General features: G+C 39.3%; 1 protein-coding gene across 5 annotated transcripts in view; it reads right to left on the reverse strand.

The window, feature by feature from the left end:
- Positions 1-16,110, reverse strand: part of abcc9 (ATP-binding cassette, sub-family C (CFTR/MRP), member 9) — a 46,204-nt gene extending 30,094 nt beyond the window's left edge. For 2 of the 5 annotated variants that reach the window (XM_053650170.1, XM_053650169.1), the window contains exons 1-8: positions 16,043-16,110; positions 15,382-15,611; positions 10,303-10,469; positions 5,692-5,833; positions 5,410-5,531; positions 5,082-5,248; positions 4,316-4,558; positions 3,369-3,563 (exon numbers count right to left, since the gene is read on the reverse strand). In XM_053650170.1, coding sequence (XP_053506145.1) covers positions 3,369-3,563; positions 4,316-4,558; positions 5,082-5,248; positions 5,410-5,531; positions 5,692-5,833; positions 10,303-10,447 — 1,014 coding nt within the window. In that variant the 5' untranslated portion in view covers positions 10,448-10,469; positions 15,382-15,611; positions 16,043-16,110. Of the gene's footprint in view, positions 1-3,368; positions 3,564-4,315; positions 4,559-5,081; positions 5,249-5,409; positions 5,532-5,691; positions 5,834-10,302; positions 10,470-15,381; positions 15,621-15,971; positions 16,012-16,042 lie in introns of those variants that run through there. The other 3 variants (XM_053650171.1, XM_053650172.1, XM_053650173.1) reach the window with 3 other exon arrangements.
- Between the last annotated feature and the right edge of the window lie 4,278 nt (positions 16,111-20,388).

Below are 20,388 nucleotides of genomic sequence, written 5' to 3' on the forward strand. Positions count from 1 at the left end.
GAAAATAAACATGCCTGGTCTTGTGATCTTGGCGTCGTGACTGTGATTTTTACTAGCAGTGCGGATGTGATGTCAGAGGTGAATCGCGGCAGATGACGCTACACACCAAATGGCAAGACTCCTGATAATACGGTCAGCCGATGAGGTCATATGATTTGTTAATTGCTACAAATGAGGGTGGACCGGACTGAGCGATAACGGAGAGGACAGATGACGGATACAGGCGGACGCATCCCGTTATGTTATTTCATTAAGATCGTATCGCACCTAACTGGCACAAGGGACACTCTGGAATGTGGAGTGTCTCTGAGTTCATTTGGGTTGTGTATACGTGTCGTATTTTTGAGGCCTTTTGCAGACGATACATTTTTAGACATTTTGCAAGTAAATTGTGATGACAATCATAACGATTTTGTATCATCATACGCTAAGAAGAAATCTAGTGACAGAGTCAGGACCTGGAGCGTCCTGTCACGGAACCTTTGCGTCTACTTCCTGTTTTAGCTTTCCCCGTTCTTCGTCTCCGTCCTGGCTGATCAATACGGTCACCCGTCTACAGCTTGTAAGACAGTCTGTGTGCTGTACATATACCCCTCTGTTTCAATCTTAAAAAGTCTTGCACGTATTACCACTGTAATTCTAAGCAATATTAATACGCCCTGGTTCCTTGTTTCTGTGGTTTTTAGTTCCGTTTATGTAGTTCCTAGTCATTTGTGTTTCTGTTTTTATCTGGTTATCAGCTCAGCTTATGCATTATGGATCTGTGTATATTAACTAGGAAATTCTTCTATGATCTTTAAACAGTATTTCTGGGAAAGCATATCCCTCATGCTTATGGCTTGCACACTTATTATTCTTTACAGTTCATTCATGTATTTTCTCTCTCACACTCTTATACACACCTACACAAAGCCATATTCACACTCGAGTTACAATCACTTACAGTACTGAAATTAAGCACATCGCTACTCAGTCCTCAGACATAACTACAGCCTTAAGTGCTATTCTGATTTGAGTAAAACAGGAAGTTGATGTAAGGATAATATGTCATGCAGAAATGTATCTTTTGGGGCTATAAATACATGCGATATTAAATACATAAATATCACGTAACTAATTAATAGTATTGTTCCTGCATGGAGGTCATTGGGGGAGACAGTATCTTAATCATAGCCATCGCTTATCTCAGAGAGCAAATATTTTAATGGATAACATTAAGAAAAAAACACTTAAAGTTACTAGATGAACACTCTGTCAGCTTATCCTTCTAACCATAGGCATGTTTTCTCTACAAGAATATATATATCTTTGTTAAATATAGGTGTGCAACAGTTATTAGCACCCTTTTAGTCAATACTTTGTGCTACCGCCTTTTGCCAAGATAACAGCTCTGAGTCTTCTCCTATAATGCCTGATGAGGTTGGAGAAAACACGGTGAGGGATCTGAGACCGTTCCTCCATACAGAATCTCTCCAGATCCTTCACATTTCAAGGTCCACGCTGGTGGACTCTCCTCTTCAGTTCACCCCACAGGTTTTCTATGGGGACCAGTTAGGGGACTGGGATGGCCCTTGCAGGACCTTGATTTTGTGGTCAGTAAACCATTTTTGTGTTGATTTTGATGTATGTTTTGGATCATTGTCCTGCTGGAAGATCCAACCACGGCCCATTTTAATCTCTCTGGCAGAGGCAGTCAGGTTTCATTTAATATCTGTTGATATTTGATAGAGTCCATGATGACATGTATCCTAACAAAATGTCCAGGTCCTCTGGCAGAAAAACAGCCCCAAAACATTAAAGATCCTCCACCATATTTAACCGTGGGCATGAGGTACTTTTCCATATGGCTACCTCTCTGTGTGCGCCAAATCCACCTCTGGGGTTTATTGCCAAAAAGCTCTATTTTGGTTTCATCTGACCATAGAACCTGATCCCATTTGAAGTTCCAGTAGTGTCTGGCAAACTGAACACGCTCGAGTTTGTTTTTGGATGAGAGTAGAGGCTTTTTTCTTGAAACCCTTCCAAACAACTTGTGGTGATGTAGGTGACTTCAGATTGTAGTTTTGGAGATTTTCTGACCCCAACACACAACTAACTTCTGCAATTCTCCAGCTGTGATCCTTGGAGATTTTTTGGCCACTCGAACCATCCTCTTCACAGTGCATTGAGACGATATAGACACACATTCAATTCCAGGTTGATTCATAACATTTCCAGTTGACTGGAACTTCTTAATTATTGCCCTGATGGTATAAATGGGCATTTTCAATGCTTGTGCTATTTTCTTATAGACACTTGCCATTTTGTGAAGCACAACAACCTTTTGCCGCACATCACAGCTATATTCCTCGGTCTTACCCATTGTTATGAATGACTATGGGGATTTGGTCTATGTGTTACCTGATATTTATACCCCTGTGAAACAGGAAGTCATGGTTGAACAATTTACTGTTCCTAATCACCCAGGTGTACTAAAAAAATGTAAAATATCAATGGGAATATACTTCAAATATATTTTTCTCATATGAATTCATAGGGGTGCCAATAATTGTTGCACACCTATATTTAACAAGGATATTTTTGGGGGGACAAACCTGTGTTGTGTTTGCAATTGTTCGATACCCATAAGAGCAGAGTATTTTTGTCAATTTATTTAACAAAGGATCAAATGGTTAAACAATAAAGATAATTTTCACAGCCTTCTGTGCTCATATTTACCAAGGGTGCCAATATTAGTGGAGGGTACTGTATGTGCTTGTTGAACATCCCATTCCAGATTTATTCCCCCTTTGCTGTTATAATGCGCTCCACTCTTCTGGGAAGGCTTTCCACTAGATTTTGGAGCGTGACTGTGGGGGTTTGTGATCATTCAGCTACAAGAGTATTAGTGAGATCAGGTACTGAGGAGGTCTGGGGTGCAGTCGGTGTTCCAGTTCATCCCAAAGGTGTTCAGTGGAGTTGATGTCACTCTCAGGTTCTTCCACTCCAACCTTTACAAACCATATCTTCATGGAGCTCGCTTTGTACACTGTCAAAATCACTGAGATCACAATTTTTCCCCATTCTGATGGTTTATGTGAACATTACCCGAAGCTGCTTGCCTGTATCTGCATAGTTGTATGCATTGCACTGCTGCCACATGATTGGCTGATTAGATAATTGCATGAATGAGTAGGTGTAAATGTGTTCCTAATAAAGTGCTCAGTACATGTACATAATTTGCATAATCTGAATGACTAAGCCAGTAAACTGACATAAGCAGATGCATAGGCCATCTCTGGATATGCTTAACTTCATCCACATAAATATGGACAAAATGATTGGACTTGAATCTTTCAATGCAGCCCAAAGATACCAAATCAACACACCGTGGTCATGTTGAAGACTTCAGTCTTATTCTCCGGGTTCAGGTTCTCTACAATTCCAGAAATGCAGAGTGGTCCGGCAAAACCAAGGAGGTCGGCAATGTAGCGGAAGGTGCTGCTGAGGAGGATGGGCCGGCCGAATGCGCGGTACATGGACCTCCAGATGGATGGCATCTTGTCTAGCTTCTCTGCAGTCTCCTGTAGTCACATACACACACATGTTTATAGAAACTTCTGGAGATCGTAGCGGTCCGGCTACAGACTAATTTCTCATTTGATTCTTGTGCTATAAAAAATGTCAAGATAATTTGGTTATGTAACATTAATCTACATGAAGAACTTCCACACTGACACGACCCCTTTTATAGAAAACAACGCTAGCATGACTATTTATTCAACATGGTATACTCAGCTGGAATCTGGCAACCTTCCGTCCAAATTCATTTAGATGAATATGAGCAATCACTCAGGTCTCAAAGCTGTACGTATGTTGGAATTCATTTCTGGGAAATACCGTGTGTGGCTGCTGTAAAGAAGCTAGCAGGACAATGCGCTGCCATCTTTTGAAGAAAAAAAAAAACCGCAATTTTCAACAGTATTATTTGCGGTTAGCAAATTTCTTAAGGGAAATTATTTGGGATTTCGTGGCCCATGTGAGTAGACTCACATAGTCTGGCATTGACAGTCATGTCATGTGATTACACAGAGTGAAACACCCCCTATATTTGATTAGGAAAGGGTTATACCAAGATCTCCCAGGCGTACTTTGGTTCTGGTGAACAAATCATATATGTATATTATATATAATTACGTTTTAAGACGCTTTACCTAAGACCAGCACGCTGATTTAGATCTTGCTAGTAAATACAAAATTCCAAAATATGTCCATATTGACCGCTTATACTTTACTGTTACTAAAGTTAGGACATGCCTAAACCATCTCGACTCACCCTTTGCTCTTCATAAGCGTCCCGCAGATGCAGGTAGTTGGTCACAGCCCTCATGGCGATGGGCAGCTTGCCGATCTTCTTCAGCTCGATGGGCCTCTTGTGAGCACCCATGATCAGTGGGTTCATCCACCAGTACGTGGCCTTAGAGAGCAGGTTAACGAAAGGCTGGAGGAAGCGCACACCCAGATCCTGCAGGTCCTCCGGTGGTTTCACTCGCTGAGGGTTAGTGAAGAACACGTACCTCTGCAGGGAAAGGTGGCAAACACGGTATTGCAAACGTTTATGGGAATATTTTAATTGCAAGATTTTATTGTGGGTATTTTTGAGTTATGCAGTTCGGTCTCAAACTCATTTTAGATAACAGGCCACATTGCACTTAGTCCAATGTCAAGTAGGCCAGGAAAAAAAAAGTCTTTACTGACTAATAAATATGGGGCCTTTCATAAATATCCCCCCTCCCCCCTACATTTTTGTAGTATTACAACCTGGAACTGAAATGGACCTATTTGGTAGTACGCACCAATAACTAACAATAAAGTGGGAGGAACTAGAAAGAGATACAGTTACAGCATCGGTTTTTTTTAGCGTGCTAAAATGAATAATTGTCACGTTTGGTCATTTGTTGAATTCACGGTCCTGGGTTGATTGCTCCCTTTCTTGTTCCACGTATACATCACACATAACCCGATCAATTATAAACACAGACCAACGTTTTTTTCTTGCTTTAAGTAAAACCTTTCAAACTTCCGTCCCAGGAAGTACCTACCCTGACCCGTATGACGTTGATCTCCACAGCCATAAGCAGGCCGTACAGCACCACAAGCAGAGCCGTGATACAGAAGCGGAGATGCTGTATGCCCACGCCTTCCTCTGCAAACTTCCACAGCTTGATGATTTTGGTGATGAACGCCAGCACCCAATAGATGAACAGTGCTGCGTATTGATTTATGGATGTTAAAAAGTATTCTCAAGTGCAACAATGTTTTTATGTGTGTGTTAGGAAAACATGCATTAAAACACACATAATCGTGGCTGCAAATCTGATACTTTAATTGTTGGTCATTTACAGCAGCTCTATCGATGTAGTGACTTACCGAGGAGTAATTTGGGGAAGTTGGCGGTTTCGATATTGTGGTAATACACCACTGATGTTGTAGCTGCTATGAAGCCCATTAATGCAGGTAGAAAAAGGTGCAAGTGATTTGACTTCATCTCCCTATTAGGAAATACAAATTCTCAGTGTAAGCACACATATGAAACCTGTTCTACCGGTACAGTGAAATTACTATAACCAAGCAAAATCTCTGGTCTGATTGCAAGACCATTTACAAGTCTGTATGTGTGTCTTTGTTCGTATGTGTGGTGGGGAGGAGTACGTGTTGGAGACGATTCCCTCGGAGATCTCGCACACGTGCACAAAAAGCAACGTGAAGGTCAGAATCCAGCGGATATTATGGCCAGGGAAGTGCAGCCAGGTGTTGTGGTGGATTTGCACCTTCGAGCTCTGACTGCCCCAACCTGCACATACAAATACACAAAGACACTCGCTTAACCTCCGCCGGACCAGACGTTACACTGGATTCCATGTACTAACTTCCCCTTGGGGTCCTGCATGAGTTTTACAATGGTCTTTAAATTCACACACGCCACAATAACCTCTCCTCTTTCTAGTAACTTCTACAATGAGACACATATCAACTAGATTATTGAGTAAATATAATAATACCTAATATGCATTATTATATGTAAGAAGCGCATGAGCTGTAGTCTAATCTGATTCGTTTAGTTTTCATACTACGGAGGAGGAGGAGGAAGAGGAGGAGGAGGAGAGCTTTGTTTGAAAGTGATCCGTAATTATACAGACCAGTGTTGATCTTATTGAGAGTTTGATTATCTTATTGTGAATAGTATTTATTTTCCACTCTTTTTTATATATACATAACGTTATATACCTTCTTTACATGCATTATAAAAAAGGAACATTTTTATGCAGATACAAGGACATAATAATCATTTAGGCTACGGTAACAACAATTAAAATAAACATCCGGTTACATGTCACTTTCTTCCCCCCTGTGATGATGTAAGAATGCAATCAATCCATCTAGAAATTAAGTAACTAATATGATTGTCTGGATATCTGAATCCACCAATTTTGTGGAAAATGTGCCTCAATCTGATTACAAGTACTTCATTTTTCTAATCAGATGACCTAATCCAGATTACATGCACTCCGTCATTAGAGTTTTGAAAAGCAAATAAAGTTTCTTCGGCTTTCACCAAACCCTGTATCCATTACCAGCTAGCTCATGCTTTCTACATCATACGCTGCGTGTTTAATTAATCAAATATCACCAACATCTGCTAAGCTAAACATCCTTATTTTCTCGACAGGAGCGTGACGGCAAGCTAACACACTGTACAGGGAACAGCCTTGAGATCTCTCCTAACAAGATATAAAGAACATACAGGTCAAAAAGAAATGTTTCCATTGGACCTTCAGTGGAATAGAATGAATTTCCCTGCTTGTGAGTTGCCACAAAAAAAATCACAACAAACGATTTAATCGCCCAGAGTTGCCTTAAAAAAAAAAAAAAAAAGGCGGGAAAATGAGCATTTCCACCATTTTAGGTTTGAGGAGCGTATGAGAGAGAGGGCGTAATAATATTATCAGATGTGCAGTAAGGAACTGCACGTATGTTACAGAATAGACATACTGATACTGCATATTTACTTGAGTATCTGTTGTTTCTATTGACAATACGCAAATTTAGGTATAGGCTACTGTGTGGAGTGAATGTACAGTATATAAAGGGCAGTTCTGGCAAAGGTGAGCAAAAACAAAACCCAGCATATTTAATAACTTTCTAATCATCATCAGTATTAACATCATTTCAGGCCATGTCAGTTATGCTGCTTCCAATCCGTCTGCTATCCGTCATACATAGTATCTGAGATGAGAATTCGCGTGTCCCAAACCGTAGTGCGCTAAAATGAGCATCCCAAACGTACCCGGATGAGCTACTGTTTCCGGTAGATTTTCGAAGGATGGATCCATGGATACTTTTTCAGCTGATATTGCCCACAGCTCCTTGCATGAAGGAGGAGGAGTTTTGTGATGTTTTATTAGAGTGGTGTAAATGAAATGTGGAAAAAATAAATCACGGGAAGGGTAAATTAAATAGTATTAAACTATACAAGGAATAATGAATGAAGAAAAGCTGAAATGCTACGAAGAGTTTGGTTACGGTGAGAGTGTGCGTAACTAGGCAACAACGTTCTCTTTAATTACACGACGTGTTCGTATACTCTTTTGCTACCCACACAAACAATATACTATTTTTTAGAGTACATACTTTTAGTGCATAGTATAAGTAGGTGAACTGGGAAGCAGCATTAATATCAGAGAATTCAAAACACTAATGTTTGTACGCTGTTATTGACAGAAAGCTAATGAACACAAACTAGTGATCACACCTTATCCAACTATGAACCTGTTGCCGAACTGATTTGAACACAAAGCTTTACTTTACCAGGAGTCGGCAACACATTGGGTGCAAGACAAATTTGGAGGTGCCACAGCTTGCAGCTGTTGTTGTTAGTGCCACTGTGCATGCTGACACACACAAAAAGAAAATATCAAAACATATGTGGGTGGTGGGATGTGGTCGGTATGATTTGTACAGACTGCAGGGGAAGATAGAAGTGAGTCGAATACTAATGTTAATGTCCTGAGCACCCTTTGGTTTCTATCTACCTCTGGTATTTGATTGGCTTACTGTGAAATTGAGAATCCATCCATCCATCTTCCATACCTCTTGTCCTACACAGTGATGTGGGGATCCTGGAGCCAATCCCAGGGGACTCGGGGTGCAAGGCCAGCGGACACCCTGGATGGATGGGATGCCAACTCGGAAATTGAGAATCCATTTTTGTTACACCCAGAGGTGTGTGCTAGGAACACCCTGAGACTGTTTTATCACATCATATCAGGGGAATGAAGCTGGTAGATGTATTGAGGGCTGCGAGCTATTCCAAGTGCTACACAGGTATTGTAGATGCCTGTGAAAAACAGTGGAATAGGCTTCAGATGGAAAAGATTCAATCCAAGCAAAGCGATAAGAGTGAAGTGCAAACCCGGGAAAAACACCCTCACTTCACGATCAGGAAATTGCACGTTTGAAACCCCTACGTGGGAGGCCCTATTTTTTTTTTTTTTTTTTAGTAAGGAGGGATGGTGTCATTCTCTCCCCTGTTTATCAGGGTGGCACGATACAATCCGTGATCTCCTGTATGCAGAGAAGGGCAGTCAACGTTCTCCTCCAAGTGTGTTCTGTTGCCAGTTAAAAAAAAAAAACAGATGTGGTGGCTAGCTTCACCTGTCTTGGAGGACATGCTAGCCTTGTGATAGAGCAAAGCTAGTCTAGTGGGTGGGCTCTGACTTGTAATACATAGCCATCAGAAAGTCTACGGTTCTTCAACATGCGCTCTTAAAATTGCTTGTTGAACATCCCATTCCGGATTTATTCCCCCATTCGCTGTTATAATGCGCTCCACGCTTCTGGGAAGGCTTTCCACTAGATTTTGGAGCGTGGCTGTTGGGACTTGTGATCATTCAGGTACAAGAGCATTAGTGAGATCAGGCACTGATGTTGGGAGGCCTGGTGTTGAGGTCAGGGTTCTGTGCAGGACACTCGAGTTCTTCCACTCCAACTTTGGCACACTATGTCTTCACGGAGCTCGCGTTGTACACAGGGACGTTGTGATGCTGGAACAGGTTTGAGTCTCTTAGTTCCAGTGAAGAGAAATTGCAACGCTACGGCATACAAAGACATTCTATACGACTGTGTGCTTGTGGAAGACCCACATATGGGTGTGAGGGTCAGCTGTCCACAAACTTTTGCCCGTATAGTATTCTCTCATATATGCGTCCAATAGTGATGCCGCTGATGAAAACTCACTTATCCTCGCAGATAAAAGTAGGTTATACTACTCCAGTGTTTGGCCTTAATTAGACCCGCATAACACACAGACATGTTTGCTCTCACACTTAGACATTATTTCTATTTCGGTCTCTCTTCCTGGATCTTGTTCGCTGAACACAGTTTCAAGTTTCACTAGCACATTTTAGGAATGAGAACCCTTCTTTAAAAAAAAAATATGACAGCCTATGATTCTGTCATGATGATAAAAAGAGGTTGCTCACTAATCTACCCCAGCTTTATTTCACTTATGACTGATCAAGCTACATTTGGTGACAAGCTTGATATTTGCTCAGCCTTTTTTTTTATTTTAAGTCTTGTATTTGAATCATTCCTTGCTCAGCAGCTTAAACTTCATGCATTTACTCTTCATTCTCAGGCTGGCCTACATTTCCTATGACCTTCATTGTAGTTACTGAATAATAAATAGTATGCTTTAAATCTCCGGGCAACATGATGTCAAATAATGAGGTAGACTCATCATTACTACATACTATAATGCTAAAAAAAAAAAATAATAAAAAAAATAAAAACGGCTGAGTAAGAAGTAAGTTTAGTTTCTGTGGTTGAGGTAAAACGTGAGCAGATGTAAGGAGATGGATAATTGTGTTTGATACGTTGGTGGAAATAATATAAGTTGACACGGACTTTAAGATACATTGGCCCAAAGCCTGTTGATTTAGGAGGGTTTTTTTTTGTTTATTTGTTTTGATTCATAAAGCAATTGTTTATACAGTAGATGATGATGATAATGCCAGCATTGTGCACCTGGCATGCATTTTTGTGAGATCTTCCAATGAAACACATGGCAGTTGTATACTAGGTGGCAACAAGATTTCTGCACGTTCTTATGAAAGTGCATCAACGGTAACCCGTTACAAAATAAACCACACTACATACCGGCACATGCTGATATGTACTTTCGAAAATAATAATCCTCTCGATACAATGGCCTGGACTTTCTATGCAGAGTCACCTAATAAATAATGTACAATGTTTTCATACCAATGAAGAGGATAGGGAAGGTAATGAAGAGTAAGAAGACATGTGGAACAAGGTTGAGCGCATCCACAAAGCAGCCGTTATTCAGGACTCCCTTGTTGATGCTGTAGGAGTCATTGAGATCGTTGCCGCAGAATGACAAGGCCATACTGCCTGGCTGGCCAAAGATCCTGAAGGAGCGAATACAGAAGTGTCAGCCGTTAGCCAGAATGTGACATATCACTGGAATTGCACAATAAAATAAAATAAAAAGATGAATTCAACAATTACTGTGTAAGAAAGAACTGAAGCAGAAAAACAACCAGGTAACTAGATTCATATATAGGTACAGTTGAGGTCAGAAGTTTACATACACCTTGCAGAATCTGAAAAATGTTAATAAGAGGAATCATAAAAATTGCATTTAGATTTTTTTTTATTTAGTTCTGCCCTGAATGAGCTATTTCACATAACAGATGATTCCATATAGTCCACAAGACACAATAATAACTGAATTTACACAAACGAATCAGTTCAAAAGTTTACGCGCGCTTGATTATTAATCCCGTGTGTCGTTACCTGGATGATCAGCGACCGTGTTTATGTTTTGTGAGAGTTGTTCACGAGTCCCTTGTTCGTCCTGAGCAGTTAAACCGCCCACTGTTCTTCAGAAAAATCCTCCAGGTCCGGCACATTCTTTACTTTTCCAGCATCTTCTGCATATTTGAGCCCTTTCCAACAGCGTCTATATGACGTTGAGATCCATCTTTTCACGCCGAGGACGACTGAGGGACTCGTACACGACTATTACAAAAGCTGCAAACGTTCACTGATGCTCAAGAAGGCAACACGATACATTAAGAGCCAGGGGGGTGTAAACTTTTGAACAGGATGATCGGTGTAAATTGTTAGTATTTTGTCTTTCAGGAAACATGTAAATGTTGCTTCTGAAGGGCAGTACTGAATGAAAAAAATAAGATCTTTAAACAAAATAATAACAATTGTACGTATGTCAGTCCGTACAGGAGTTTGCTGAGTTTTTTGTGACTGTTGAAGCCAAAAACTGCTTCATTATGCTGCGGGTTTTTCAAACTGTGCGATGCAACTTGAAGAGTTTTTAGGTTGAACTGCTCGGAAACTACTTGAATTGGCGAAATTTGCAATTGCATGAAATTGCTCTGCACAGTGATGTTTGTTGGTAAATGAGACCTTTTAGCTGTACTCATGTTCGACGCACGTGAATCGAAGAGGCTGTATCTGAATGCGCGTTGTGATGACACGCCTTATCCCAAATCTACGGAAAATCTGTGGTAATTTTGAAAAATTGCAAGCTCCTCCAAATACTGCGTAGCTTGCTAGATTTCGCGATCATTTCACAAAATCGCTAAATCCTGGAGGGACAAGACGTGTATGTCGGCATGACCTCAACTGTATGAGTTGATATTTTGCCATGACAATAATTACCTCCCCTTTTATTACAGTTTAAAATTCAATGCTATGGTATTAAGTATGGAATAACACATGACATGCTGAGCTATTACAGAAAAATAGTCCATGGAAGGGTGGTATGATAACCTAGTGATATATCAGTTAAATGAGATGTACTGACAGCTATATAGTGACCATAGAATATAATAGGAATAGGCCACTAATTCCAAAGTGGATTATTTTCCTATAACAACATGCTCCTGAATTGAAATTTTTTTATTTATGAACAAAAAGTCACTTTTTTAACAGCTTATACTTATGTTTAGTGTTATAGAATGTCCACGAAACATATTAGTTCCTATTATCAGATCAGTTATAAACAGTTGTCCCCTCACAAAGATCTCTTTTTTTCTCTCTCTTGAAGTAAATAAGACCGGGGGGAAAAACCTGGCAACTTGTCACGTTAGCGAGAAACGGGAACGTACAAAGCGCTAACATGGATGGCGTAGGCTAAATGACTTAGTCTGAATGCAACAAGGCAGACAGAGTGAATGTTTTAGCTGCAAAATGTGTTTTAGCTTACTACCAAGTGTTAGTAAAAGGTTTAATAATAGCTAACTAAATGAACAAGCTGGATGGCTGTCAAGAAACTAAAACTTCTGCACATACAGAGCATGGAGGTCTTTAAAGCATGTCGAATTGTTTTAGCTTTTAAAGCCTCTGTCAACACATTCTCCTATTTAGCTGCTGTTGGGAATTTACCATCGACTGCAAAAGCAAGAACGTTCTGTTTTTCTGTCACTGACTTCTGGCCAATTTGAGTTTTTTGGCAGGACTCTGTCTAGTGGAAGTGACGTCAGGTCTAAACCAATGGATTATTTTTTGTGTAATAGTTTATATGTGGTAAGTAGTTCAGTCGTTTTTTTAATCTAATTAACACATTTTTTAAATACTCTTTACTTATACGTGAGTTTCACCCGCAAAACTTAAATGGACCCTAAATGGTTAATAAGCTCCACTCGTTCACATAGTTCTGATCGGGCCGAAAATAGGACTACATTTACTTATAATTAATTGTATTAATTAGGAATACATGTCTTGAATCTACCGCTGTTCAATGCTTATTCAGTGACATTAGTTTTTGACAGATTTGTATGTATCGCAAGTTTGCTTATTTATTTATTTGTTTATTTTTTTATTTATTTATTTATTTACATTTGAAATCATGGAGCCAGGGGCTTTAAAAGTTTAATACTGAGGAAAAATCAGCAGTATATAAAGTCAGCTAGACAGGTTTGTGTGAAAGGAACACTCAAAAGTTTAGTGTTTGGAAATTTGGTGTTAAAATTACAGAGTTACACCATAACCTAAAATTAGTAAATGGTGCCACTTTAGACATCCCAGTGGGGAAAGTGAATTGAAAACAAATTCCATGACATACAAGGGGAGAGTTTTATTCAGTAGCCTCACATAAAAGAGCTGTGCTCCAAAAAACTATTATCATTTACAATATATATGTATATATGTGTGTATATATGAGTCTATTAGAATTAGTATTCACACAGTGACTGTCACACAATATGTGGTTTATTCTTCTTCTTATTATTAAATTTATCAGTAGTGGTGGTGGTAGTAGTAGTAGTAGTAGTAGTAGTGGTGGTGGTAGTAGTAGTAGTAGTAGTAGTGGTGGTGGTAGTAGTAGTAGTAGTGGTGGTGGTGGTAGTAGTAGTAGTAGTAGTAGTAGTAGCAGCAGCATTAGTTGTAGTAGTAGTAGTAGTAGTAATAATGGTGGTGGTGGTGGTAGTATTACCAGCAGTAATTGTATTGGTGGTAGTAGTAGTAGTAGTAGTAGTAGTAGTAATAGTAGTGGTGGTGGTGGTAGTGGTAGTAGTACTAGCAGTAATTGTAGTGGTGGTGGTAGTAGTAGTAGTAGTAGTAGTAGTAGTGGTGGTGGTGGTGGTAGTGGTAGTGGTAGTAGTAGTAACAATAGTGGCGGTGGTGGTAGTGGTAGTAATAGTAATAGTAGTGGTGGTGGTAGTAGTGGTTGTAGTAATAGTAGTGGTGGTGGTAGTAGTAGTAGTAATAGTAGTGGTGGTGGTGGTAGTTTTAGTAGTAGTAGTAGTAGTAGTAGTGGTAGTAGTAGTAGTAGTAATAGTATTACTAGCAGTAATTGTAGTGGTGGTAGTAGTAGTAGTAGTGGTGATAGTATTACTAGCAGTAATTGTAGAGGTGGTAGTAATAGTAATAATAGTAGTAGTAGTAATAGTATTACTAGCATTAATTGTAGTGGTGGTAGTAGTAGTAGCAATAGTAGTAGTACTAACAGTAATTGTAGTGATGGTAGTAGTAGTAGTAGTAGCAGTAGCAGCAGTAATTATAGTAGTAGTAGTAATAATAGTATTACTAGCAGTAATTGTAGTGGTGGTAGTAATTGTAGTAGTGGTAATAGTAGTGGTAGTAGTAGTAGTAGTAATAGTATTACTAGCAGTAATTGTAGTGGTGGTAGTAATAGTAGTAGTAGTAGTAGTATTACTAGCAGTAATTGTGGTGGTGATAGTAATAGTAGTAATATTACTAGCATTAATTGTAGTGGTGGTAGTAGTAGTAGCAATAGTAGTAGTACTAACAGTAATTGTAGTGGTGGTAGTAGTAGTAGTAGCAGCAGCAGCAGCAGCAGTAATTGTAGTAGTAGTAGTAATAATAGTATTAATAGCAGTAATTGTAGTGGTGGTAGTAATTGTAGTAGTAGTAATAGTAGTGGTAGTGGTAGTAGTAGTAGTAGTAATAGTATTACTAGCAGTAATTGTAGTGGTGGTAGTAATAGTAGTAGTAGTAATAGTAGTAGTAGTATTACCAGCAGTAATTGTAGTGGTGGTAGTAATAGTAGTAGTAGTAATAGTATTACTAGCAATAATTGTAGTAGTAGTCGTAGTAGTAGTATTACTAGTAGTAATAGTAGTGGTGGTAGTAACAATAGTAGTAGTACTAGCAGTAGTTGTTTTAGCAGTAGCAGTAGTTTTTTAGCAGTAGTTTTTTTTTTAGCAGTAGTTGTTTTAATAGTAATATCAGACATAGTACTGGGTTTTGTTTTGTATCGGCACTGTTATAGGCTACTGTATCATTATGGAAGTCAAAATTAGTCTGTAGTATCAATACATGCCTTTCACTTCAGTGGTTTAATTAATATAAATATTCTACTTTAGTTGATATTTGACTACATCAAGACAACACAGTTTCTTAAGAAAAAAAAATCTCTCATTAGGGATATATACATACATATAGATAGATAGATAGATAGATAGATAGATATAACGTCCATTGATTCTGAAATGACCTAAAGCCTGCTGCAAGCTCAGCCAAATATCCCGAGGCAACTCTCACAAGTGAACAGAAGAAAGAAAGAAAGAAAGAAAAAAAAGCTGGACACAAAAATGTAAGCGTTTTCTTGAGAGAATCTTCTCGTGCTCTGTCACAGACAAACCCCAACTCCAAACAGGCAGACCTTTCAATTACTAAGCTCCTTCACTCGCCGCTTAGTGTGGTGTTGAATATAACAAGTTCAAACAACAACAACAACAAACGAGCAGACTGGCTATAGGTGGATATATAAGACTATATCAGAAAGAAAGAAAGAAAGAAAGAAAGAAAGGTTAAAATAAATAAACGAGTACTTACTAGAAGATGGTCGTCTCAGCAGGGTTTCATTCCCAGAGCTGGAAGTGAGTTGGAGACCGCAGTGGATCAGTGGATATTGCAATCACACGCAGGACAGTGCAGGATGATTATTTTTAGCCGCCGTGCTTCAGCTGACCATAGCGCACAGAAAAACTCCCTCCTATTGGGTTTCCATACTGAGCAAGTGTACTGGGAGCAAACCAACAAACTAACTCCACTGCCAAATCCTCCTGCTTAGAGACAACGACAGAAAAACAGGGGGGAAAAATCGATCTTTCTCAGGTACCTCATGAACTCAGGTGAGCAGCCCTATGATGCTGAATGGATATTATGTAGCTAAACAATGATAGGTGAAGAGCACATACACAGTGCACATATACATACATACATATACATACATACATACATACATAGCAACCACATGCAAAAGGATTTGAACATTTTCTTTATTAAACCTTTATTAAATACCCTGTCCTCTAGAACACGACCTAATTGACTGTAATTCTCATTTAGGAGCAATCCTGACCCAGTGCTGCTTCAAGCCACTTTATGAATGTAAACATGCTAAAGGAAACATAGCTGACTAGTACCTCAGGTGTTCACTGTAAATGCCGTCTATTTTAATTCAATGCAGTGCATTCATTTACACCTTAATACTCACATTAAACCTCGTCCCAGTGACGGTTCTCAATCCAAACGGCGCAGATGGTGTGCCATGTTCTGTAATGTAATGCACTATGGAAGGCCATTGGTGTCAACACGTTTTAATTTGCGTGCGTAGACTAGTACGGTACACTAGTATGGTATAGGAAATTCATACTGCATAGCAACAGTAATTCATTCACTTATTCATCATTCAGATACCATTTTATCCTGCTCGGGATCATGGTTACTTTATCCAGAGCCGATACAAGGAACGCTGTGCGTGATGCGGGAATACACCTAGACTGGTGGGTTATTCCATAGATAAATCTTTTGAATACACCGAGACTGTTTGCCTTGCACCTCCAGGGTTGGTGGTTTGAATCCTGCCTCCGCGATGTGTGTGGAGTTCGCATGTTCTCCCTGTGCGTCGGAGGTTTCCTCCAGGCACTCTGGTTTCCTCCTCGAGTCCAAAGATGTGATTGACTGGGGCGTCAATCCACTGCAGGGCACCCATGCACACACACTCACACCTGCACACTCTTTCACACCTAGGGATAGTTTAGTGCTGCTAATCCACTTACTAGGATGTTTTGGTTTTGAGGTGCGAGGAAACTAGAGGAGAACCTGTGAAACTCCACACAGACAGTAACGAGCTTAAAATCAAACTGGGGACCCTGGGACTATGAGGCGGGACTGCTGTTGCTGTTTTATGTAAACAGGGGTGGGGTTGGTAGCTTAGTGGTTGGCACATTTGCCTTGCACCTCCAGGGTTGGTGGTTTGAATCCTGCCTCCATGATATGTGTGTGGAGTTTGCATGTTCTCCCTGTGCTTCGGAGGTTTCACTCTGGTCTCCTGCTCGAGTCCAAAGACGTGATTGGCAATTCCAAATTGTCCATTCCGTGTGCCCTGTGATGGATTGGCACCGCGTCCAGGGTGTGCCCAGAGTTCCCTGGGATGGGCTCCAGGCTCCCCTGTGACCTTTATAGGCCAAGCGGTATGGAAAATAGGTGGATGGTTACTGAAAGTGAATGAGTGAACTTGTTCTAGATGTACTGTCAACAAGTTACTGGTTTGTTTCTATCACGTTGTGAGAGATATTGCAGTTGTAATAATATAGCCGTACAATCCCTAGATAGTACACATACAGATGAGTGAAAATTAAAGGATTATGGCTCTTTTATGTTGTGCCATTTGCTGGCATGGTTTGGATTGTTGTAGAAAATCTCTTCAACATAAGTCAAAAAACTTAAGGAGACATGGGGTTATGGATGTCAAAAGATGTCAAAAGTCAAATAAAACTGAGACCAGAAAGTCTGGACCATACAATCATGACATGGGCTTTTTTTGTTGTCTTCCAACAGCGAGCTTCAACTACAACTCTTTTAACTCAGTACATACTTATCATTTATTTGATTAGAAAATACTCTATAGGGTCTGCTTGTCTCTGCTTGTCTCTTACTGCTAATCAGTACATAGTTATTCTGACTGATCACCTTCATTCTACAATGAAACATTTCTGTCCTGATTAGACTGGGGGTATGAAGGCTCACTGATTAGTTTGCTAAGTATGAAAACAATGTCATTTACCTTCACAGACACCAAATCATATACCTATTGAGTACATATGGGAGATTTTACTGTTTTAGACAGGTGCTCATCACTACCATTATCAAAACACTAATTGAAGAGAATATCTTTTTGGAAGAATGCTGTTCATCCCTCCAGTACAGTTCCAGAATCTATACCAAGTGACATTGAAGCTGTTCAGGTGGCTTGTGGTGGACCAATACCTTACTCAGTCACTTTGCCCCCCCCCCATTTATCAGTAGTCTGTATATGTACATAAATTATTCCAAATATTCTACTTTTTTCCTGTTCAACTTAATTGTTTTATTTATATACACACGTTATGTATGTTTTATATGTATGCTTATGTATGTTACATGAGATATATATAATATAATATATATATATTACAATGTATATCATGGGAAGTAACTGTCAAATCAGATTCCTAGTAAGCTTATTTTACATGGTCAATAAGAGTGTGTTTTGGCCCTAGAGGCTTTTCATAGAAGACACCTCCTCCTCCCCCTTCTCCTCCTCCTCCATCCCTGCTCCACTATCCCTCCTTCCTCCGTGCTCTGGTCCTCAGTCGCTTTATGACGACAGCTGAGATGAAGGATACACTGCAAAAAAATGTCGCAAGCGCGTCTCATTAAATGTTGATCAAATAAAAGATTGAATGCGAGAAAAGACGCATCATTTCCCCGTTTACACTCCAAATTTACACAATGGCTGCTACTGGCATCTTCTCGAATGGTAAAAGATGATAAATCTATACTGTATATACATAATAGTGCAGTAGTAATAATAATAATCATAATCATCATAATCATACTAATTCTTCTTCTTCTTCTTATTATTATTACTACTATTATTATTAAATCCCCTTTCATAGCAGATTAATGTGCCTATCCTAAACAAACCTAAAAACATTGCATTTAATGCACATGATAAAAACATATAAATAGCATGACAAAAAGCACCAACTCTTAAAACATTTAAAAAATAAATAATATTAATACACAAATTAAAACCGGTTTGTCTAATTATTTGAAGGTGCTTTAAATGACATGGCATAACAATAACTGTTGTTCTGATTTTAGCATGTCAGCCTTTATTACATGCTACCACTGTGAGAAATCAGTGCTCCCATGCCCTCATCATGACCCCTGCCAAATAACAGAGACATGGGAATTATAGTTCCTGTTTCATTTTACACAGTATTTCTTGTAGCCCTTTTTTTTTTTTCTAGTTTTATATGTGAAGCACTTCATGGAACTGGCATGTAACTCACTAACTCATTCACTCACCCACTCACTCACTCACTCACCCATTTACTCACTCACTCACCCATTAATTCACACATTTACTTACCAACTCGCCCACCCAATCACGCACCCACTCACTCACCCATTAATTCACTCGTTCACCTACCCACTCACTCACTCACCCATTTACTCACTCATTCACTTACCCACCCACTCATTCACCCATTTTCTCACTCATTCACTTACCCACTCACTCACCTACTCACTCACCCATTCATCCACTCACTTATTCACTCACCCACTCACTCACCCATTCATCCACTCACTCACCCACTCGTTCACCCATTCATCCACTCACTCATTCACTTACCCACTCACTCACCCACTCGTTCACCCATTCATCCACTCACTTATTCACTCACTCATTCACTTACCCACTTACTCACCCATTCACTCACTCACTCATACATGACAAATTTAGCAGGAAGATTTTCCACAGGGGAGCTATTGGCACTCTAGAATAGAAAGCTGCACAAAAGTAGGGATAAAGATGAATAAAGATGATACTCCTAATATCTGTTGGAATGGGGACAACATAAAGGAAAACATGCAGTAAAGGCAGAAACAAGAATAAAACTAATGGTATTCCCACATGGAGATTCATAAAAACAAAGCTAATATTGTGGTAACAGCAGTGAAACTATGAAAATGTGGCAGTCAGTAAGGCCCATTTTACAGCACACTTCGTAAACGCGTCTGCATCCATTTCAATTCCAACACATGGATGACGCACACAAAACATTCTTTTTTCTCTTAGATATATTTCTGTTGTTACCTGCATATAATCATCATCATCATCATCATCATAAGGATATATGATTTAAAAAAAATCACACAGTGATGTGAAACAGATCACATTAATTATTAAATATTAGATATTGGAACACTTTTTTCTTTTTCTTTTTTTTAGAAGAATACATTCCTAATAATTTATAGGATAACACACAGCTGTGTAGGCTGCATTCAACTTACCTTGGAAGTGGGATGTTGGAGCAACGAATGAAGTCAATTTTACATGGATCCATGTCCATCTTTTGTTAGCAACAAGCTAGCCAGCTAACTGTGAGGGGTTACCTCCTGAAAATAGCAAACTGTATAGTCAGTATTGTATCTTTAACAAGCAAATATGTCTGTACAGTGGTGCTTGAACACTCGTGCACACTTTAGAATTTTCTATATTTCTGCATACATATCACCTAAAACATCATCAGCTTTTCACCCAAGTCCTGAAAGTAGATAAAGAGAACCCAATTAAACAAATGAGACAAAAATATTATACTTGGTTACTTATTTATTGAGGAAAATGATCCAATATTACATATTGGATTCTTTTTTTTTCGCAGCACATGGATAATGTGATTGAAACTCCTTTGTAAATCAAAACCATGGAGATTCTGGATTTCATCAAATGAAAACATGATGTGTCTCAGCTATTTAGAATTTGCCATGATAGGCAACTATTGAGGT

The sequence above is a fragment of the Ictalurus furcatus genome, chromosome 19, assembly GCF_023375685.1.
Source record: "Ictalurus furcatus strain D&B chromosome 19, Billie_1.0, whole genome shotgun sequence".
Taxonomy (NCBI): domain Eukaryota; kingdom Metazoa; phylum Chordata; class Actinopteri; order Siluriformes; family Ictaluridae; genus Ictalurus; species Ictalurus furcatus.